General features: G+C 42.4%; 1 protein-coding gene and 1 long non-coding RNA gene across 3 annotated transcripts in view; one reads left to right on the forward strand and one right to left on the reverse strand.

The window, feature by feature from the left end:
* LOC138644417 (uncharacterized) overlaps window positions 1-23,082 on the forward strand; it is a 301,511-nt gene that overhangs the window by 268,560 nt on the left and 9,869 nt on the right. The window lies entirely within an intron of this gene.
* NHEJ1 (non-homologous end joining factor 1) overlaps window positions 1-23,082 on the reverse strand; it is an 81,420-nt gene that overhangs the window by 50,663 nt on the left and 7,675 nt on the right. For both annotated transcript variants that reach the window (XM_069732753.1, XM_069732754.1), the window contains exon 5: window positions 22,547-22,605. In XM_069732753.1, coding sequence (XP_069588854.1) covers window positions 22,547-22,605 — 59 coding nt within the window. The remainder of the gene's footprint in view (window positions 1-22,546; window positions 22,606-23,082) is intronic.

Below are 23,082 nucleotides of genomic sequence, written 5' to 3' on the forward strand. Positions count from 1 at the left end.
TGTGGTGACATGGATCATCACCAGCACAATATGGAATGCGGTGACATGAACCAGCATCAGCACAATGTGGGACAAGGTGGCATGGACCAGCATCAGCACAATGTGGAATGTGGTGGCAACAACCAGAACCAGCGCAATGTGAGACATGGTGGCATGGACCAGCACAATATAGCATGTGATGATATGGACCAACACCATTACAATGTGGAATGTGACGACATAGACCAGGATCAGAACAATGTGGGATTTGATAGCATGGAACAGCACAATGATGAATGTGGTGACATGGATCAGCACCAGCATAATATGGGATGTGATGTAATTGACCGGCATCAGCACAATGTGGCGGCAACTACCAGAACCAGCGCAATGTGGGATATGGTGGCATGGACCAGCTCAAAATGGGATGTGATGGCGTGGACCAGCACCATTACAATGTGGAATATGACAACATGGACCAGAACAATGTGGGGATGGCATGGACCAGCATAAGCATATTTTGGGATGTGATAGCATGGGCCAATATCAATATGTTGTGGGGTGTGATGGCATCGACCAACATCAGTGGGACCATATTATCATTCCTGCTCCACGTAGGCCGCTAGAACTCGGGAGGTTGAATTTAAAATGAATTCCGCTAGCCATATGTCTATGATCTTTTACTGACATTTTTGGGAAGGTTGGTGCCTTTTTTTAGGCTGTTTGGATTAAGAAAGCATGGAAAACATTGCCACAGCATAATCAGTATAAAATGCCATAAAACATTGAAGCATGAAACAAACAGGATCAACCATGCATTTGATTAGACAATGACCACAAGACAAAACATGAAATTGCTTGTGCCGGAGATGCCACCAGATATCTCCTCCACATCTTCATTATCTGGTCACTTACAATCTCATGTTTACCAGAAATGAGCACTGGATACATTGTTTTCATCGGTGTCATTGACGGTCGCCCCTGAAAACTCGAAGAGCTTCTAGAAGCCTTTTACCGTATCTCCTTGTTCTACGGCATTGGGACTATTAGTTGTTGCCGGGGAAATGTATCTCTATCATAAATACATTGTATCACGTCAGGACTTCATTGACTTCACGGACTGTACTGTGGACTGCAGACTTCGGCCGCTCATTGCTGTCGGTCTAATGGTGGATTATACCCAGAAGATTTAACACTAGAAAAAATTTAGATGAGCTGAACTTCAATTGGACAATTTGTAAGCACCCAAAATATATCCAAAAAGAGACAAAGTTTCCCAAAGGTGCAAATTGTGGTGTAGGCATAGATGAAGATCAGTGTAATGAGTGGCTGAAAACTATTTATAACATATTGATACAAGTTCAAGGAGAAATCTTGGAATTTTAAGGGCAAAACTTCCTTAATTAAGAAATTGCAAAGTGACACAGCACAGGAAGAGATTGTTTGTGTCGGCCGTGACAAGCCCAAGACTGTACATAGAACAGGTCCACCGATACTGGAAATGAGTAAGATGGAGAAACACGATGACTGGAGGAAAGAAGGACAAGGACTCACCGCTAAGTCACTGTGATTCAAAGACAAATCACCTCTCTAACCTCAGGTGGCCACAAACAGATCTAAGAACAAGACGACCTTTGCCTTGTTTGCTTTCCATGCAATAACTTCAAACTGTGATTCCAAGGAGTCACATGTTGACCTTATCCCTAATGGTAAGCGACGACCGCTCCCGCTAAACCATAATTGCATCACGGCATGTTCCAAGGTTCCAGAAGATGGTTCAGGCAATAAGGGGGGAACCTTTACAGGGGATGTGGGTCGTGTGGACGAAAACTCCCTTGTTTACAAGAACAGATGATTCCAAAGAAGCCAAAGATGTAAATACTGTAATTGACATGACGTCATGGTTGAAACTGGGCCGATAGACCAGAAAAAGGAAAACTGCAATAAGGTGCCAAGGAACAATGTGTACTGTCTTGTACATAAGAGGCAGTACTACAGTAATTATATTCTTGTACATAGGGGCAGTATTATAGTAGTTATATTCTTGTATATAGAGGCAGTATTATAGTAGTTATATTCTTGTACATAGGGGCAGTATTATAGTAGTTATATTCCTGTATATAGGAGCAGTATTATAGTAGTTATATTCTTGTACATAGTAGCAGTATTATAGTAGTTATATTCTTGTACATAGGGGCAGTATTATAGTAGTTATAGTCTTGTATATAGAGGCAGTATTATAGTAGTTATATTCTTGTACATAGGGGCAGTATTATAGTAGTTATATTCTTGTACATAGGAGCAATATTATAGTAGTTATATTCTTGTACATAGGGGGCAGTATTATAGTAGTTATATTCTTGTACATAGGGGCAGTATTATAGTAGTTATATTCTTGTACATAGGAGCAATATTATAGTAGTTATATTCTTGTACATAGGGGGCAGTATTATAGTAGTTATATTCTTGTACATAGGGGCAGTATTATAGTAGTTATATTCTTGTACATAGGAGCAATATTATAGTAGTTATATTCTTGTACATAGGGGGCAGTATTATAGTAGTTATATTCTTGTATATAGAGGCAGTATTATAGTAGTTATATTCTTGTACATAGGGGCAGTATTATAGTAGATATATTCTTGTACATAGGGGGCAGTATTATAGTAGTAATATTCTTGTACATAGGAGTAGTATTATAGTAGTTATATTCTTGTACATAGGAGCAGTATTATAGTAGCTATATTCTTGAACATAGGGAGCAGTATTATAGTAGTTATATTCTTGTACATAGGAGCAGTATTATAGTAGTTATATTCTTGTACATAGGGAGCAGTATTATAGTAGTTATATTCTTGTACATAGGGGGCAGTATTATAGTAGCTATATTCTTGTACATAGCAGTATTATAGTAGTTATATTCTTGTACATAGGAGCAGTATTATAGTAGTTATATTCTTGTACATAGGGGCAGTATTATAGTAGTTATATTCTTGTACATAGGGGGCAGTATTATAGTAGCTATATTCTTGTACATAGCAGTATTATAGTAGTTATATTCTTGTACATAGGAGCAGTATTATAGTAGTTATATTCTTGTACATAAGGGCAGTATTATAGTAGTTATATTCTTGTACATAGCAGTATTATAGTAGTTATATTCTTGTACATAGGAGCAGTATTATAGTAGTTATATTCTTGTACACAGGAGCAGTATTATAGTAGTTATATTCTTGTACATAGGGGCAGTATTATAGTAGTTATATTCTTGTACATAGGAGCAGTATTATAGTAGTTATATTCTTGTACATAGGGGCAGTATTATAGTAGCTATATTCTTGTACATAGCAGTATTATAGTAGTTATATTCTTGTACACAGGAGCAGTATTATAGTAGTTATATTCTTGTACATAGGGGCAGTATTATAGTAGTTATATTCTTGTACATAGGAGCGGTATTATAGTAGTTATATTCTTGTACATAGTAGCAGTATTATAGTAGTTATATTCGTGTACATAGGGGCAGTATTATAGTAGTTATATTCTTGTACATAGGAGCAGTATTATAGTAGTTATATTCTTGTACATACGAGCAGTATTATAGTAGTTATATTCTTGTACATAGGGGCAGTATTATAGTAGTTATATTCGTGTACATAGTAGCAGTATTATAGTTGTTATATTCTTGTACATAGGGGCAGTATTATAGTAGTTATATTCTTGTACATAGGAGCAGTATTATAGTAGTTATATTCTTGTACATAGGGGCAGTATTATAGTAGTTATATTCTTGTACATAGGAGCAGTATTATAGTAGTTATATTCTTGTACATAGGAGCAGTATTATAGTAGTTATATTCTTGTACATAGGAGCAGTATTATAGTAGTTATATTCTTGTACATAGGGAGCAGTATTATAGTAGTTATATTCTTGTACATAGGAGCAGTATTATAGTAGTTATATTCTTGTATATAGAGAGCAGTATTATAGTAGTTATATTCTTGTACACAGGAGTATTATACTAGTTATATTCTTGTACATAGGAGTATTATACTAGTTATATTCTTGTACACAGGAGTATTATAGTAGTTATATTCTTGTACATAGGAGTAGTATTATAGTAGCTATATTCTCCTAAATAGAGAGCAGCAGTATAATAGGTATACTACTGCACTATATAAACTACGGTATTTATCAATCAATTTGATATACGCAATGTCCATTTTGGCTGAGATAAATGTCCTAATACTCTGGATCAGTGATATTTTTTATTGTTTATTTTACACCACAAGTTGTCCATACAATTGACTACTGCGGTCTCGTAATGTACTGTCAGAACAGGATTTATGATTGAGTCTCCAGCTGACTCCATTTTCACTACCTCGAGCCAATTCAAGCAGTAATAAGAGTCAGTTCCTCCAGTAGAGCAGAGGACACCGGAGGATCATCCTTTCATCCTTTCTCTTGAGCTTCTGCTTGAACCCCCTCCATCTCTCTACACTTCCAATGACTGGGTAGAGGCCGGGTTGGTGGTGACACAAGGTCCCCTCTGCCTCGGATTCACTTAGTACGAGCGTTTCCTGCCTCTCTAAGAATACACGCAGTTATTTTTTGCCTAGAACACAATGCCGGTTGCCAACCCGTCTCCTCCCAGGTCAGTCGGCCTCACTCCGGGCATATTAAACAAACAATGAGCGAGAAGGTCCGATACATTTCAGCTCATCGGAGAATTGTGCTGGGGAGGACCCCCACCTAAAAGGAAGAGCAATGTCTTATAAACGGGCCAACCTCGGAAGCTTTCCACGTCCCATCGTTCAGAGCTTTAGAGTTGAGATGAAGGACAGTGTTGGGGCCATTGGGTTATCTGCCATAAATAACGGAGTTTGGAGAAAGCATCTCACTTCCAACAATGCAAGCCGGCATCCGCTGCCACTAAAAACAAGGCGAGCGCGCAAGTCCCCTACAAATTTATGAAGTACATGGTTAAAGGGACCCAATCTGGCACACTTAATAGATAAATGGACTGAGTCTGGGAAGGGCCGAGCATCTATGTGTAAGGAGACCTCATAATGTCACGGTAGAAAAAGATCAGGCATATTGGATTTTAATATGTCCAATCCTTTTGTTCTTGGGGAAAATATATCACCGCTAGTTGAGATTGTCAGTGGGAATTCTAATTGTTCTTGTGTCTTTATTCAGTCCTGTCATAATCTGGATCACCAGGCGGTGCATTAATGGAATATTAGGCTACTTATACACTTGCCGTGTTTTTTACGGTCCGTTATTGCGGGCCGTATCGCTGCAATTTTCATGGCCTGCCGCAACAAAGGACCGTAAAATACTTGCGGATCGCCGTTTTTCAGGTTTCCAATATTATGGAAATAGTATTGGAAAAAAAAACGGCGTTCCGCAAAACCAGAAGTCACTGTGCACCGCAAAAACAAACTTCCGTTGTTTTTGCAGCCCCATTGATTTTCAATGGGGGCCGTGTCTGTAAGCCGTGATAAAGATCGAGCAGGTTCAATCTTTTTTTCACAGCCATACGGCGCACCATGAAATTCTTGCGGCCCCATAGAAATCTATTCGGGCCGCAAAAAACAACGGCAAGTGTAAAAGAAGCCTTAGGGTACCGTCACACAGTGCAATTTTCATCGCTACGACGGTACGATCCGTGACGCTCCAGCGTCGTAACAATATCGCTCCAGCGTCGTAGACTGCTGTCACACTTTGCAATCTACGACGCTGGAGCGATAATTTCATGACGTATGTCCGATGTAGAAGCCGTTGGTTACTATGCGCACATCGTATACAATATATGTTACACCATGCAATCATGCCGCCACAGCGGGACACTAGACGACGAAAGAAAGTTTCAAACGATCTGCTACGACGTACGATTCTCAGCGGGGTCCCTGATCGCAGGAACGTGTCAGACATTGCGATCTCGTAACTATATCGCTCGAACGTCACGAATCGTGCCGTCGTAGCGATCAAAATTGCACTGTGTGACGGTACCCTTAGTGTGTATTGAAAAGGTAAACATTGAAACAAAAGAATAGAATTTGCAACAATGTATCAGGAGATGCCAATTCTAGGCTTGTGGATAGAGATGATGGACACGGTATAAGGCAGGTCTGGTGTTGGTCGTGTAACAGGCAGAACATGATGCCGATCGCCACAATGGGTTTAGAATCGTTTCATTGTGTTGTCACTTTGACCACTTACCCTGGTGGAGTAACCACAGCCCTGTCATTGTATCCATCCCATTATCACAGGGAAACAGCAGCCAAATAAGCACAAGCGCAGGGACGCCCGGCACAGGGATGACAGAACTGCACGGACGCTGCAGCCGCAGAACTACACTTGTTTTGGCTACACGGCTGCGGATGGGGGGGGGTATTGATATATAAAGGCGATTGCGCTAATATAACTATATAATGACGGGATCACTGACCGGATATTTCAAGTACATTTGTCTCAATCCCATATTTTCCCCAGTCAATAGAAGCCCTTCAGTCATCAGTTTCTGACAAATTCTATTCAGTCCTTTCTTAGATATTGCTTTGTTTTGGAGAAAGCCGGATTACAAACTAATCTGCCTAATATTACAGGAGGGACAAAAGCTAGAAAGATTCAGAAACCTGGGAAAGATGGGAGATGCAAATAGGAAAACTCAGAAGCTTATGCTGCCTCACTCTCCGAGAACTTCTGCGAGACTTCTCGAAAAAGGGAGAACCAGACCTGCCCAATATAGAGACTCTTAGACCAGCCACTTCACATAGGGTACAGGCCAGACCCCACTCACTGTTTACAGTTCCCCAAACCAGGCCCCTTCCCGGTATACAGACCTCAGAACAAATGCTCAGTTACCCGTTCATGACTTTCATTCCCTTCTCTCCTTAAAAATGAAGCACAAAAATGGCAAAAAGTGAGTAGTGGAACTAATGGGATTTGATCTGGTGGGCTGACAACGTGAGGGTCTGGTCAACGGTCTAAAGAAAAAAGGGGTCTGGTCTTGGGTTAATATACAGGAAAAGATGGGTCTAGTCTATGTTCTGTGTAAAAAAAAAAAAAAAGTATTGTCCAGGCTCTAAATACAGGTTCATTGGATGTCTACGGATTGAAAATAATGCCGAGTCTGGTCTTGGGGTCTTGTTTGCAAAAAGGGGTCTGGTTTGGGGTCTGAAAACAGCAGGGTCTGGTCTTTGGTCTGTATACAGGAAATCACTGGTCTGGGGTCTGAATACAATAGGAAAGCTATCTGTGCATAAAGGGGTCTGGTCTAGGATCTCTATACAGAGGGAGCTGTGTGTAGGGTGTGACCTGCATATAGTGAGGGGTCTGGTGTTTGTAAACAGAAGGGGCCTGGTATGGCCTCTATATACAGACTGGATCTGGACTTGGATCGGTATACAAAAGGTTTTCTGGTTTATGGTAGGAATTTATTCAAGAGTGTACTGAAGGGGTTAAAAGTAGTATTTGATACTAAAACGCCATCGTTTTGGGATGTATCCAAGATAGGTGAGGAATAGGAGAAAAGTTTTCATGGTGCACGTTGCACCTCACTTTTAGTTCCCATTTTAGGAATCTTCCTTCTCATAGGAGAATCCGACAGGCAGCAACCTCAGCCTGGAATTGCGTTTAGGTGTACTGTCCCTTTAAGGCGTCATATTCTCCAGCTGTAAACAATAATACTAAGATTCTGACTGTGATACATAATATAGACTGCTGCAGCCCAATGACAGATACGGGCACATAACGTGGGGGTTCTAAATCCGTCCCCGGCCGGAGCCGATGAGGGCGGTCACGGCGGCATTAATAAAGGGTCTGTGCTGCCGCCACTGTTTACTGTGATGCTGTTTTTAACTCTCCGAGGTTTCTTCTTTTTCCAGGATGGCAAACACTGAATGTTCTCTTTCTAGATTTTACTCTCTGGGCCTGAAGCTGCACTGAGACTGGACAGCAGAGTGGCCCCTACGTCCCTAGCGCTGCTGCAAGCTGGGGCCCCGAATATCCATACTCTGGAGGTCTGAACCTAAAGTAATGAGTAGCCAGTTCACATTCTTTTCCCTAATTTACCCCCCCCCCCCCACATATGTTCCTCTTTACCCCCAATAGTCCCCTAAAGAAGCAGTCTTCCACATAAAGTCACAAAGTTTTATTTCTTCATGGAGCTTTTTAGTACTCAGACCGTCACACCCTCTAGACAGAATCAGTCTCCTTCCCCATCTGGCAGCTGAATATATGGTCTCTCCTTACTTTTCCTGCAGAATGAATCTTTCCCGTAAAGTGAACTCTCAGTATTATTTCTTAATTTAGCTTTACAGTGCTCAGAACTCCACATCCTCTGGACAGAATCAATCTCCTAGCCCCTCTGGCAGCTGTCAATGTAGTTTTTCCTTACTTCCTTCTTGCATAAGGAGTGTTTCAGCCATACCACTATGCTACTGCAGATAAATATACAAAAAGCTATTGCCACTGGCTGCCCTGCAGGGCACAGACGATCATAATCAGAGCCTGGGCTATGGGGAGAGTGGATAATAAGTCTGTGTGTCCGGAAGCGATCTGCTCATTATGTGACCATGCACATTGCTATACATTCTGAACACCAGGTGGCGCCGTAATAGGCAGCATGTAAATGTCACATGCTCTCCTGCAGATTCCCTCTCTCTGTGTTTGTGACACTGCACCTGGTGGGAGGAGCAAAAGTGAGGAGAGATCTGATTGGCCTATCATCATACCTGGGCGGGGTCAAGCAGGCAGAGAAAGAGATGATGCACTGTCCAAGGACCAAACCCTTAAAGACACAGGGTATACAGCCACTGTGGGGCAGCTCTAGATCTGCAGGGGCCACACTATCACCCTTGTGAATAAATACAGCGGCTTCTATGACCCTCCTATACATAGAAGCCTTCAGCCAGGTGATGGGCGTTGCTCCCGGAAGGCGGTTTTTGTGTGCGGGTAACACTATGGGGTGTGATGGAGACTCGCATGCACATTGTGTACCAAGCAATGAAGTGGCAGCTCGGGCCCGGAGCCGAGGCGTATAAAGAGGTGTGTGTGGCGGAAGCTCGCTGCCTATTCTGGGCCCGTTCCGTGGGTAAACACAGAGGTGACTCACAGCCCAGCGCCTTTTAGGAAAATGTGGGTCGCCGCAAACAAGGCCAAAAGAGGGAAAGTAACAAGGATGTTCCCTGAGTCCCCAGACGGTAAACAGCAGGTGGGGTATTTATTACTGTCCGGTAACGCCACAACCTTCATTACATACGGCCGCGCCAAATCGCGCCAAACCGCTCGCGTACACCAATATCATCACAGACTTTTTTTTTTTAACAAGAGGCCACAGATTATAAATGGTTTCAAATGGACAGAAAAGTACATAATGCACAGCCAAGATTTTCACTTAAAGGGTAACTCCACAATGACACAACATTACCCCCCATTTACTTCATTGGTTTAACCCTGGTTTGCACTTTTAAAACACCAGGACGTGCCATTAGTTTATGATCGGTGGGATGCTGACCTGTCAGAATGAAAGGTCTACATTGGGGTCATAGAGCAGCATCTCCTGACCACTGGGGTTAGGGTACCGTTCACTTAAATGGGGTGTCAAACACAGGATTGTAGAGACCGGACCCCCACCAATCCCATAACGATCGCCTTTCATAGTGACAGTCTAGCACTTTTCTGAGAAGGAAATACTTTTAAAGATATAGAAAACCCCATGCAATCAGCCAAAATTTCAGGCTGGAGTCACACATGGGTTCACAGCGCCCCCGCAGGAAATATCTAGTATTGCACAAGTCATCCAAATGGATAGATGACCCTGTACAACAAGCATTGTCTGACTGTCAAAGTGCGGGTATTTTAGTGACTCTGTCTACACTGAGGCATCTGAATCTTCCAAAATGTCCTCACGCCCTTCTCCTCCACCTATTGTCCTGCTATGATCCGAGTCTCCAGCTCAGCTGCATTGTCTATCCAGAGTCTAGGGTAGTTGTAAAATCCACCATGTTGCCTCCTTTTAGGCGCCCTGTCCCATTTCCTCCTCCATGCTCTACACTGCAGCTCTGCTTAACTCTATGTGTCACCTAAAGAGCTGACGATAATACGCCTACGAGGGACTGCACCCCCCAAAGAGACAGTGACCACTATCAGGACCCCGCCGTACATAAACCGCTGGAGCCCACCTTCATATAAAAGCATAACGCTGCTTGTTTCTTGCTGTACTTGTGAAAGGGGCGAACAGAACTTTCATGATGGACAGAAGTTTTCTAAACTAACAGTAATTTATGTGCCCCCCCCCCTCCCTTCTCTCAATCTATTTCTGTATAACACTTTGCCACATTGTAACAACTGTTTTCTGTCGCCCCGGCCTCGGGGGAGCGTTTCGGCAGACTGTTACATTCACTTTTTGACTCTCTCTAATTTGTTGACTTAGCAGCGTGTCTCCTTCCAGCGACTAATTGACGGCTACTGGGCAGCCAGCGATTCCTCTGAAGGTCGGAGTCCTCGATCCGCCAGCGGCACATACTTTACCCCGGCTCCTTTAACTAATAAAATTTATATACGTTTATATACATACAGACACATACACACCGAGTTTTATTAACAGTTTGCACAGTAGCTTCGGCTTCGCGCCAGGAACCTTTTTTTTTTTTTCTTCGCAATTTTTTTTTTTTTTCACTCCTCGAGAACAACTTTTAAAGTCGTTCCAAAGCCAAAAACATCACTTAGGCCTCTATTAGCTTTTACCTCTCGGCCCCGGCGCGCGGCTAAATATGGATACGTGGCTATTTTAATGGTTTTATGGTTTACATGAATGGCCCGAGCTTCTCCGCCGACGCAAATAAATAGACAGAAGCGTTAACAGAGACGGCACCGAGAAGAAGGATGAAAACGGCCAAACAGATTATCGACGATCACAAAATCTGAAATAGAAGGTTCTTATTTTCCGAGATTAGTCGAAGGTTTGCTCGCGGCGGTGTTTAATTGAGGGCGTCCATTTTTTCTTAACCATAGATTAAGTCTTTGAAGTCGAAAAGGTGGCAGTAAAATCACAGCGGCATCGGGCACATAGGGTCTCACATCCCACTCCGCATCTCGCTGCTCATTTATGCCTTTTAGTCAGCATTTCATAATCCAGAAAATCTGATAATCCGCCACTTGTTTCCACCTCGGAATTTCACATATCCAGACACTGAAGACTGAACAGAATGTATCGTATAGGAGGCAACTGCAATACGATTTTCCATAAGTGTCCAATAATCCAGAATATTTGGTGATCTGTCACCTATAAAAGTACAAAATACTTCCCCATGAATGTCCAATAATCCAGAATATTCAATTATCTTCCAGCACATATCAGGTCCTACTTTCACATGGCAGTCCAATAATCCAGAATATTCAATAATCCAGAACATATCAGGTCCTACTTTCACATGGCTGTCCAATAATCCAGAATATTCAATAATATAGCACATATCTTGTCCTACTTTCACATGGCTGTCCAATAATCCAGAATAATCAATAATCCAGAACATATCAGGTCCTACTTTCACATGGCTGTCCAATAATCCAGAATATTCAATAATATAACACATATCAGGTCCTACTTTCACATGGCAGTCCAATAATCCAGAATATTCAATAATCCAGAACATATCAGGTCCTACTTTCACATGGCTGTCCAATAATCCAGAATATTCAATAATATAGCACATATCAGGTCCTACTTTCACATGGCAGTCCAATAATCCAGAATATTCAATAATATAGCACATATCTTGTCCTACTTTCACATGGCTGTCCAATAATCCAGAATAATCAATAATCTAGCACATACCAGGTCCTACTTTCACATGGCAGTCCAATAATCCAGAAGAATCAATAATCTAACACATCAGGTCCTACTTTCACATGGCAGTCCAATAATCCAGAATAATCAATAATCTAGAACATATCAGGTCCTACTTTCACGTGACTGTCCGATAATCCAAAATATTTGATATTATGGCACCTTTCAAGTCCCAAATACTTCCCCATGAATGTCCAATAATCCAGAATACGCAATTATCTTCTAGCACATATCAGGTCCTACTTTCACATGACAGTCCAATAATCCAAAATATTAATCTAGCACATATCAGGTCCTACTTTCACATGATAGTCCAATAATCCAGAATATTCAATAATCTAGCACATACCAGGTCCTACTTTCACATGACTGTCCGATAATCCAACATTTTTATGGCACCTTTCTTGTCCCAAATACTTTCCCATGAATGCCGATAATCAAAAACATTTCATAATCCAGCACATATCAGATCCCACTTTCCCCCATGTCTGTCCGAAAATCCAGAATAATTAATAATCCACCAAAATACTTTCTTGAGACTGTCCTATAATCCAGAATAATTCATAACACGGCGCCTATAAGGCCCTAAAAGCTTTCCTGTGACTATCTGATAATTCTGAATTTCTCATATTTAAACACCTATCAAATCTTGGGTACTTGTCCATGATGGTCCTATAATCCAGAACATCTCATTCCTGCAAATACCAAATCCAATATAAATTCCCCCAAGAAGGTCCAATAATCTGGCACCTGTCAGGTGCCATTATTTTTCTCACTAATTTAAAATAATCCAAAATATTTGATAATCTGGCATCTACCAAATATCTTCCCACAACTATCCGATAATCGAGAATTGATCAGATTCTACTAATCTAAGCTAATAGAAATACTGTATTTTCTTTTGAGGTGAGAAAATTTTACCCAAATAAAAAATGAAAATCTGATAAAAAAAACCAACATGGAACAAAATGAATCAGATTTCCCTTATACACAAAAAAAAAACCCTGCTGTATGAATAAGGCCTAAGGGTTTTAGGAATTCACACAAACATCACACTGAGTTTTAAACGTGGATTTTTCAGCCAGAAAAAAACAATTGTAGGAAACATGCGATTTTGAAATACCATTTTTTTCATTGTTTTAAACTACTTTTTGACATTTTTTTTCCCATATAGTTTTAATAAGTTTTCAAACATAATATGGGGTTTAGCAATAGGGTACTTTTGGCACTTTTCTGCTGTAAAAATCCTATTTAAAAAAGCATAAAAAACAGCAGTAAAGGGACCATTTGGTCACAATTTACTTGCAGAAAATACAAGAAATAATTGTCATGATGTAATTTGTAAAATAAGTTAAAAAACGCTTATAAAAAAAGGAATTTTCTCAACTTGTTCCAAGCAGATCTGAAGTGTCTATTTTTGTTAATAGTGGATTTTATCACAGAATCCATATCAAACAGAAAACCTGCGTGAACCTACCATAAATTTGGGAAAGTCTGCTTCATACCTTTCTCTGCGCAAATGAAACATAAATTTGTAGCTTTTTTTCTAGAAAGATTTCAAAATCATAAATGGATGAAATATTTGGCGCATGACATTCATGACTTAGGCTGGTTTCACATTTGCGTTTAAAAACGCAGCGTTTTAAACGCAAACGCATTTGGTGAAAAAACGCGTTTAAACGCGTTTAAACACTGCGTTTTTTAGGCGCATGCGTTTTTGCAAGTTTTAACACAAACGCAGCGTTTTGACGCGTTTACATGCGTTTTTTCCTGCATTTGCGTTTTTGAAACGCATGATGAGAAGTGTGTGACAGCTGCCAATCATCAAAATCAACTAGAGAACCCACTATAAACAGAAATACCTAGGGTTAAGGTTAGGATCCCTAGTAACCCTAGGGATCCTAACCCTAACCCAAACTCTAACCCTAACAAAAACTCTAACCATAACACAAACCCTAACCCAAACTCTAACCCAAACTCTAACCCAAACTCTAACCCAAACTCTAACCCAAACTCTAACCCTAACTCTAACCCTAACTCTAACCCTAACTCTAACCCTAACTCTAACCCTAACTCTAACCCTAACTCTAACCCTAACTCTAACCCTAACCCAAACTCTAACCCTAACCCAAACTCTAACCCAAACTCTAACCCTAACCCAAACTCTAACCCTAACCCAAACTCTAACCCTAACCCAAACTCTAACCGTACCCAAACTCTAACCCTAACCCAAACTCTAACCCAAACTCTAACCCTAACCCAAACTCTAACCCAAACTCTAACCCAAACTCTAACCCTAACCCAAACTCTAACCCTAACCCAAACTCTAACCGTACCCAAACTCTAACCCTAACCCAAACTCTAACCCAAACTCTAACCCTAACCCAAACTCTAACCCTAACCCAAACTCTAACCCAAACTCTAACCCAAACTCTAACCCAAACTCTAACCCAAACTCTAACCCAAACTCTAACCCTAACCCAAACTCTAACCCTAACCCAAACTCTAACCGTACCCAAACTCTAACCCTAACCCAAACTCTAACCCAAACTCTAACCCTAACCCAAACTCTAACCCAAACTCTAACCCAAACTCTAACCCTAACCCAAACTCTAACCCTAACCCAAACTCTAACCGTACCCAAACTCTAACTCTAACCCAAACTCTAACCCAAACTCTAACCCTAACCCAAACTCTAACCCTAACCCAAACTCTAACCCAAACTCTAACCCAAACTCTAACCCAAACTCTAACCCAAACTCTAACCCAAACTCTAACCCAAACTCTAACCCTAACCCAAACTCTAACCCTAACCCAAACTCTAACCCTAACCCAAACTCTAACCCTAACCCAAACTCTAACCCTAACCCAAACTCTAACCCTAACCCAAACTCTAACCCTAACCCAAACTCTAACCCTAACCCAAACTCTAACCCTAACCCAAACTCTAACCCTAACCCAAACTCTAACCCTAACCCAAACTCTAACCCTAACCCAAACTCTAACCCTAACCCAAACTCTAACCCTAACCCAAACTCTAACCCTAACCCAAACTCTAACCCTAACCCAAACTCTAACCCTAACCCAAACTCTAACCCTAACCCAAACTCTAACCCTAACCCAAACTCTAACCCTAACCCAAACTCTAACCCTAACCCAAACTCTAACCCTAACCCAAACTCTAACCCTAACCCAAACTCTAACCCTAACCCAAACTCTAACCCTAACCCAAACTCTAACCCTAACCCAAACTCTAACCCTAACCCAAACTCTAACCCTAACCCAAACTCTAACCCTAACCCAAACTCTAACCCTAACCCAAACTCTAACCCTAACCCAAACTCTAACCCTAACCCAAACTCTAACCCTAACCCAAACTCTAACCCTAACCCAAACTCTAACCCAAACTCTAACCCAAACTCTAACCCAAACTCTAACCCAAACTCTAACCCAAACTCTAACCCAAACTCTAACCCAAACTCTAACCCAAACTCTAACCCAAACTCTAACCCAAACTCTAACCCAAACTCTAACCCAAACTCTAACCCAAACTCTAACCCAAACTCTAACCCTAACCCAAACTCTAACCCTAACCCAAACTCTAACCCTAACCCAAACTCTAACCCTAACCCAAACTCTAACCCAAACCCAAACTCTAACCATAACACAAACCCTAACCCAAACTCTAACCCTAACACAAACTCTAACCCAAACTCTAACCCTAACACAAACCCTAACCCTAACACAAACTCTAACCCTAACACAAACCCTAGCCCTAACCGTAGGGATCCTAACCCAAACTCTAACCCTAACCCAAACTCTAACCCTAACACAAACCCTAACCCAAACTCTAACCCAAACTCTAACCATAACACAAACCCTAACCCAAACTCTAACCCTAACACAAACTCTAACCCAAACTCTAGCCCTAACACAAACCCTAACCCAAACTCTAGCCCTAACACAAACCCTAACCCAAACTCTAACCCTAACCCAAACTCTAACCCTAACCCAAACTCTAACCCTAACCCAAACTCTAACCATAATACAAACCCTAACCCAAACTCTAACCCTAACACAAACTCTAACCCAAACTCTAACCCTAACACAAACCCTAACACAAACCCTAGCCCTAACCCTAGGGATCCTAACCCTAACCCAAACTCTAACCCTAACCCAAACTCTAACCCTAACACAAACCCTAACCCAAACTCTAACCCTAACACAAACCCTAACACAAACCCTAACCCTAGCCCTAACCCTAGGGATCCTAACTCTAACCCTAACCCAAACTCTAACCCTAACACAAACCCTAACCCAAACTCTAACCCTAACCCAAACTCTAACCCAAACTCTAACCCTAACCCAAACTCTAACCCTAACCCAAACTCTAACCCTAACCCAAACTCTAACCCTAACCCAAACTCTAACCCTAACCCAAACTCTAACCCTAACCCAAACTCTAACCCTAACCCTAACCCTAACACAAACTCTAACCCTAACACAAACTCTAACCCAAACTCTAACCCTAACCCAAACTCTAACCCTAACCCAAACTCTAACCCTAACCCTAACACAAACTCTAACCCTAACACAAACTCTAACCCTAACACAAACTCTAACCCTAACACAAACTCTAACCCTAACACAAACTCTAACCCTAACACAAACTCTAACCCTAACACAAACTCTAACCCTAACACAAACTCTAACCCTAACACAAACCCTAGGGATCCTAACCCAAACTCTAACCCAAACTCTAACCCTAAACCAAACTCTAACCCTAACACAAACCCTAACCCAAACTCTAACCCTAACACAAACCCTAACCCAAACTCTAACCCTAGCCCTAACCTTAGGGATCCTAACCCTAACCCAAAGGGTTAGGATCCTTAGGGTTAGAGTTGGGGGGTGGCTTATCAGTGTGTATTCTTGTGTTTTTCTATAAAAACACATGCGTTTACATAGACATCAATACGTTTTTTGGCCGCAAAAAAACGCATGCGGTTTTTTGGCCGCAAAAAACGCAGCTAGAAATTACTACATGTTTCATTTCTGCAACACAACGCATGCAGAGAAAAAACGCAGGCGTCGTCAAAACGCGTGCAAAAAAACGCATGCGTTTTTAATGTTAAGTATAGGAAAAAAAACGCATGCGTTTTTTTGCGCAAAAACGCAAATGTGAAACCAGCCTTAAATGCGCAATTTGAAGCAGAATTCAAAATCCTGCGTACAGATCATCAAGAGAGAAATTTATGTATATGAGACAAGTGATATCCAAAAACATCACAACAACGCTGTACAAAAATATGAAAAAATCCAAAGAGAGAGAAATCACATGTAAAAGAAGAACATAAATGGTGGCAGAAAGGTTACATTGTAGTCCACACGCCGCCCCCATGCGCGATACGTTGGGCGGCAGCCAGCTCCGTGTGTGGTTGACAATGTTGTGAGACCTTAATGATCTCCCCACAACACAAACAATTAGACGCTGCTTCTAACGCCTCGAGATGAGAGATAAAAAAGAATTAGGAGCTAGGAATAATATGAACGGCGGCCGAGACCAAAGGGGCAAGCTTCGATTCACACAGTTCAAAAATAACAAGTGACGTCGCCGTCAACAACAAACCTACGCGCGGCCTCTTTAATGCCCAGGTGATCTGGGGACGGAATAGTAATTTTGCTAGGGCTAATTAACATTTTGCCGGCTGTTAATGTTGGTGCGGCAGCTATGAAGTTTTTTTTTATTTGTTTACTTTCCAAACAAAGTGTTTAATTAGTGCCCACACACAGGCCCCGATCCGAGCGGCACAATATTCTCATACCTGCACCGTACCCGTCTGCTGATCGGCTGCTCCAGCGTTCACCACAAAACGGAGGTTTCTTATACTCCAGTGTGTGCAAAGAAAGATTCATCAAAGTACAGAAAGTGATACAATTCATCAAAACACTTTCCGTATCAATTCCTCATAGTTTTCAAGATCACTGGATCACTGCTTGTTGTGCTGGTCACATGGACGTATGAATGGCTTGTTACAAAGTATCAGAGTTCTGCCAGGTAACGAGACCAACACCTGCGTCATCACATCATCCAGACAGAGGATTATTACTGGAGAAAGGCTGATGAAAGTGCAATTCCCCAAATGTATGATTACCATGGATCACAAGAACGCACATAGTGACTAGACCAGCAGAATAGTGAGCGCAGCTCTGGGGTATAATACAGGGTATAATACAGGATGTAACTCAGGATCAGTAATGTAATGTATGTACACAGTGACTGCACCAGCAGAATAGTGAGTGCAGCTCTGGAGGATAATACAGGATGTAACTCAGGATCAGTAATGTAATGTATGTACACAGTGACTGCACCAGCAGAATAGTGAGTGCAGCTCTGGAGTATAATACAGGATGTAACTCAGGATCAGTAATGTAATGTATGTACACAGTGACTGCACCAGCAGAATAGTGAGTGCAGCTCTGGAGTATAATACAGGATGTAACTCAGGATCAGTAATGTATGTACACGGTGACTGCACCAGCAGAATAGTGAGTGCAGCTCTGGAGTATAATACAGGATGTAACTCAGGATCAGTAATGTAATGTATGTACACAGTGACTGCACCAGCAGAATAGTGAGTGCAGCTCTGGGGTATAATACAGGATGTAACTCAGGATCAGTAATGTATGTACACAGTGACTGCACCAGCAGAATAGTGAGCGCAGCTCTGGGGTATAATACAGGATGTAACTCAGGATCAGTAATGTATGTACACAGTGACTGCACCAGCAGAATAGTGAGTGCAGCTCTGGAGTATAATACAGGATGTAACTCAGGATCAGTAATGTATGCACACAGTGACTGCACCAGCAGAATAGTGAGTGCAGCTCTGGAGTATAATACAGGATGTAACTCAGGATCAGTAATGTAATGTATGTACACAGTGACTGCACCAGCAGAATAGTGAGTGCAGCTCTGGGGTATACCGTACAGGATGTAACTCAGGATCAGTAATGTAATGTATGTACACAGTGACTGCACCAGCAGAATAGTGAGTGCAGCTCTGGAGTATAATACAGGATGTAACTCAGGATCAGTAATGTATGTACACAGTGACTGCACCAGCAGAATAGTGAGTGCAGCTCTGGAGTATAATACAGGATGTAACTCAGGATCAGTAATGTATGCACACAGTGACTGCACCAGCAGAATAGTGAGTGCAGCTCTGGAGTATAATACAGGATGTAACTCAGGATCAGTAATGTAATGTATGTACACAGTGTCTGCACCAGCAGAATAGTGAGTGCAGCTCTGGGGTATAATACAGGATGTAACTCAGGATCAGTAATGTAATGTATGTACACAGTGACTGCACCAGCAGAATAGTGAGTGCAGCTCTGGAGTATAATACAGGATGTAACTCAGGATTAGTAATGTAATGTATGTACACAGTGACTGCACCAGCAGAATAGTGAGTGCAGCTCTGGAGTATAATACAGGAAGTAACTCAGGATCAGTAATGTACTGTATGTACACAGTGACTGCACCAGCAGAATAGTGAGTGCAGCTCTGGGGTATACCGTACAGGATGTAACTCAGGATCAGTAATGTAATGTATGTACACAGTGACTGCACCAGCAGAATAGTGAGTGCAGCTCTGGGGTATAATACAGGATGTAACTCAGGATCAGTAATGTAATGTATGTACACAGTGACTGCACCAGCAGAATAGTGAGTGCAGCTCTGGGGTATAATACAGGATGTAACTCAGGATCAGTAATGTAATGTATGTACACAGTGACTGCACCAGCAGAATAGTGACTGCAGCTCTGGAGTATAATACAGGATGTAACTCAGGATCAGTAATGTAATGTATGTTCACAGTGACTGCACCGGCAGAATAGTGAGTGCAGCTCTGCAGTATAATACAGGAGGTAACTCAGGATCAGTAATGTAATGTGTGTACACAGTGACTGCACCAGCAGAATAGTAAGTGCAGCTCTGGAGTATAATACAGGATGTAACTCAGGATCAGTAATGTATGTACACAGTGACTGCACCAGCAGAATAGTGAGTGCAGCTCTGGGGTATAATACAGGATGTAACTCGGGATCAGTAATGTAATGTATGCACATAGTGACTAGACCAGCAGAATAGTGAGTGCAGCTCTGGGGTATAATACAGGATGTAACTCAGGATCAGTAATGTAATGTATGTACACAGTGACTGCACCAGCAGAATAGTGAGTGCAGCTCTGGGGTATAATACAGGATGTAACTCAGGATCAGTAATGTAATATATGTACACAGTGACTTCACCAGCAGAATAGCGAGTGCAGCTCTGGAGTATAATACAGGATGTAACTCAGGATCAGTAATGTAATGTATGTACACAGTGACTGCACCAGCAGAATAGTGAGTGCAGCTCTGGGGTACAATACAGGAGGCAACTCAGGATCAGTAATGTAATGTATGTACACAGTGACTCCACCAGCAGAATAGCGAGTACAGCTCTGGAGTATAATACAGGATGTAACTCAGGATCAGTAATGTAATGTATGTACACAGTGACTGCTCCAGCAGAATAGTGAGTGCAGCTCTGGGGTATAATACAGGATGTTACTCAGGATCAGTAATGTAATGTATATACACAGTGACTGCACCAGCAGAATAGTGAGTGCAGCTCTGGAGTATAATACAGGATGTTACTCAGGATCAGTACTGTAATGTATGTACACAGTGACTGCACCAGCAGAATAGTGAGTGCAGCTCTGGGGTATAATACAGGATGTAACTCAGGATCAGTAATGTAATGTATGTACACAGTGACTGCACCAGCAGAATAGCGAGTGCAGCTCTGGAGTATAATACAAGAGGTAGCTCAGGATCAGTAATGTAATGTATGTACACAGTGACTGCACCAGCAGAATAGTGAGTGCAGCTCTGGAGGATAATACAGGAGGTAACTCAGGGTCAGTAATGTATGTACAGAATTCTGAACTAATCCTGGTTCAATAATTTTCAAATTTCCTCCGTTATGCACATACATGTTAATATATAAACCCAGCACAATCATTTGCACCACAAGTCTCAGCAGTACTGTTTAGCATCCCATCCTTGGAACACGGGTGGATATGACTGGAAATAGTAGACATACATGTCTGATCTGCACTACCAGTTGTCGTGGCTTCTAAAAGGGGAGGTCCACTTTACACCACAGCTACCTTAGTCCACATGCTAGAGAAAATTTGTATGAGGATTTCTCCCTGTGTTGATTTTAAAAATTTACATGATTCCTAGATGGAAACACCAGACTCTAACCTCTCCACTACTCCACACCACCAGATCCTAACCCCTCCACTACTCTAGACCACCAGGCCCTACCCCCTTCACTACTGCACACCACCAGGCCCTAACCTCTCCACTACTCTAGACCACCAGGCCCTACCCCCTCCACTACTGCACACCACCAGGCCCTACCCCCTCCACTACTCTAGACCACCAGGCCCTACCCCCTCCACTACTGCACACCACCAGGCCCTACCCCCTCCACTACTGCACACCACCAGGCCCTAACCTCTCCACACCACCAGGCCCTAACCTCTCCACTACTCCTCACCACCAGATCATAATCCCTCCACTACTCCAGACCACCAGGCCCTACCCCCTCCACTACTGCACACCACCAGGCCCTACCCTCTCCACTACTCCACACCACCAGGGATGCAGGCCTTAACTCTTCCCCTGCACTAGCCCACCAGGGATGGTAGTACTAACTCCGTCCCTGCCCCAGACCACCAGGGATACTGCCATTAATGCTTCCTCTGCACTAGCCCACCAGGGATGGTAGTACTAACTCCGTCCCTGCCCCAGACCACCAGAGATGCTGGCATTACACTTTTCCCTGCACTAGCCCACCAGGGATGGTAGTACTAATTAGTTCCTTGCCCCACAACACCAGGGATGCTGACATTAACTCTTCACCACTCTGCATTGTTGCTCAGGTTTACTGCGCCCTTCATATAGCTGATCGCCCCCCAGTTTTCATTAACTTGCAGCATTGTCGTCCGCTTTATCTGTTCCCATCCAGAGCGGTTCGCAGCTTCTCCATCGCTCGTAGAATCTTTGCACTTTGTTGAGTATCTGACACGTGGAGATTAAATAAATGCGACCTCCGTCTCATAATGATCGCCCAGACTATGGGAACGCGCGGGCAGGAGGCAAGTCTGTGCAGCCCCCTGTGTTTATAGACACACACCTTATATAAGGCGTGTGCTGAAGTCATACCAGGAAACGCCAAGCTGGTGCCAGCGGGTGCCACCCCAAATACACTGCATACATCGCCATCAATTCCCAGAACCAGGACTAAAAAGCCATTTACCCCTCGGAGTGCAATAGCTGCGGCCTTAGAGCCGCTCACTTAAGTGTTTTTGCATTGAAGGGTCTTTCCTCTGCAGAGCCCCCTATGGATGGAGCGGCAGCCGAACATGTGCACCTCCACGCCATGCATTGTCCTTAGTAATTATAGTTCCCCCTGTGAGTGAAGCATCGGTGCACATGGACGGCCCCTCTTTATGGATCGCTGCGACCCCAAGTGATCGGCATAACTGACACCTTGGCAATTTGGGACGTTTTTAAGCTGGTGACCCCCAGTCCAGGCTTTGCTGTCTGATTTGACCCCGATGCCCACCTGGAGAATGGACACCTACCTTACTGATGAAAGTCTTGTAGAAGGCATGGTCATCAAAAGTCTCCGTCCTGAGCCGATCTGTAGAAAGATCAGTAATGTGAAATATTCTGAGACTTGGCATCAATGACTACCACCAGTCAAGCTCACGAGCCGGCGGACAGTGATGAAGATGGCGATTTGGGGTCAGCACAATTTGGAGATTTACTAAGAAAAACAAAAAAGTTTTGTTTGTGCTGTGCGCCAAAAACATTATTTCTGTTCTTTGTAAAATGCAGCTGGTTTTAGTGGCGAGAGACAGCACTTTGGTGCAAAATATTGGTGCAGAGAAAGCGACTATAATGTCCAGTAAGACACCACCTAAATGTAGGACATGTCCCTATGATAAAAATGAGAGTACACTACAAGAAGTGTTGTCATGGGGCTAATAAAGAAGATGAAACTTCAGGGAATCATAAAAAAGGTTGTTTTGGTTTTTTTTATTCAGATTACAATAAATGCTAATTTTGTAGGAAGAGCAGCAAACGTTCATGAAAAGTCATTCAGGATGCAAATATG

The sequence above is a fragment of the Ranitomeya imitator genome, chromosome 7, assembly GCF_032444005.1.
Source record: "Ranitomeya imitator isolate aRanImi1 chromosome 7, aRanImi1.pri, whole genome shotgun sequence".
In the NCBI taxonomy this organism is placed as follows: Eukaryota; Metazoa; Chordata; class Amphibia; order Anura; family Dendrobatidae; genus Ranitomeya; species Ranitomeya imitator.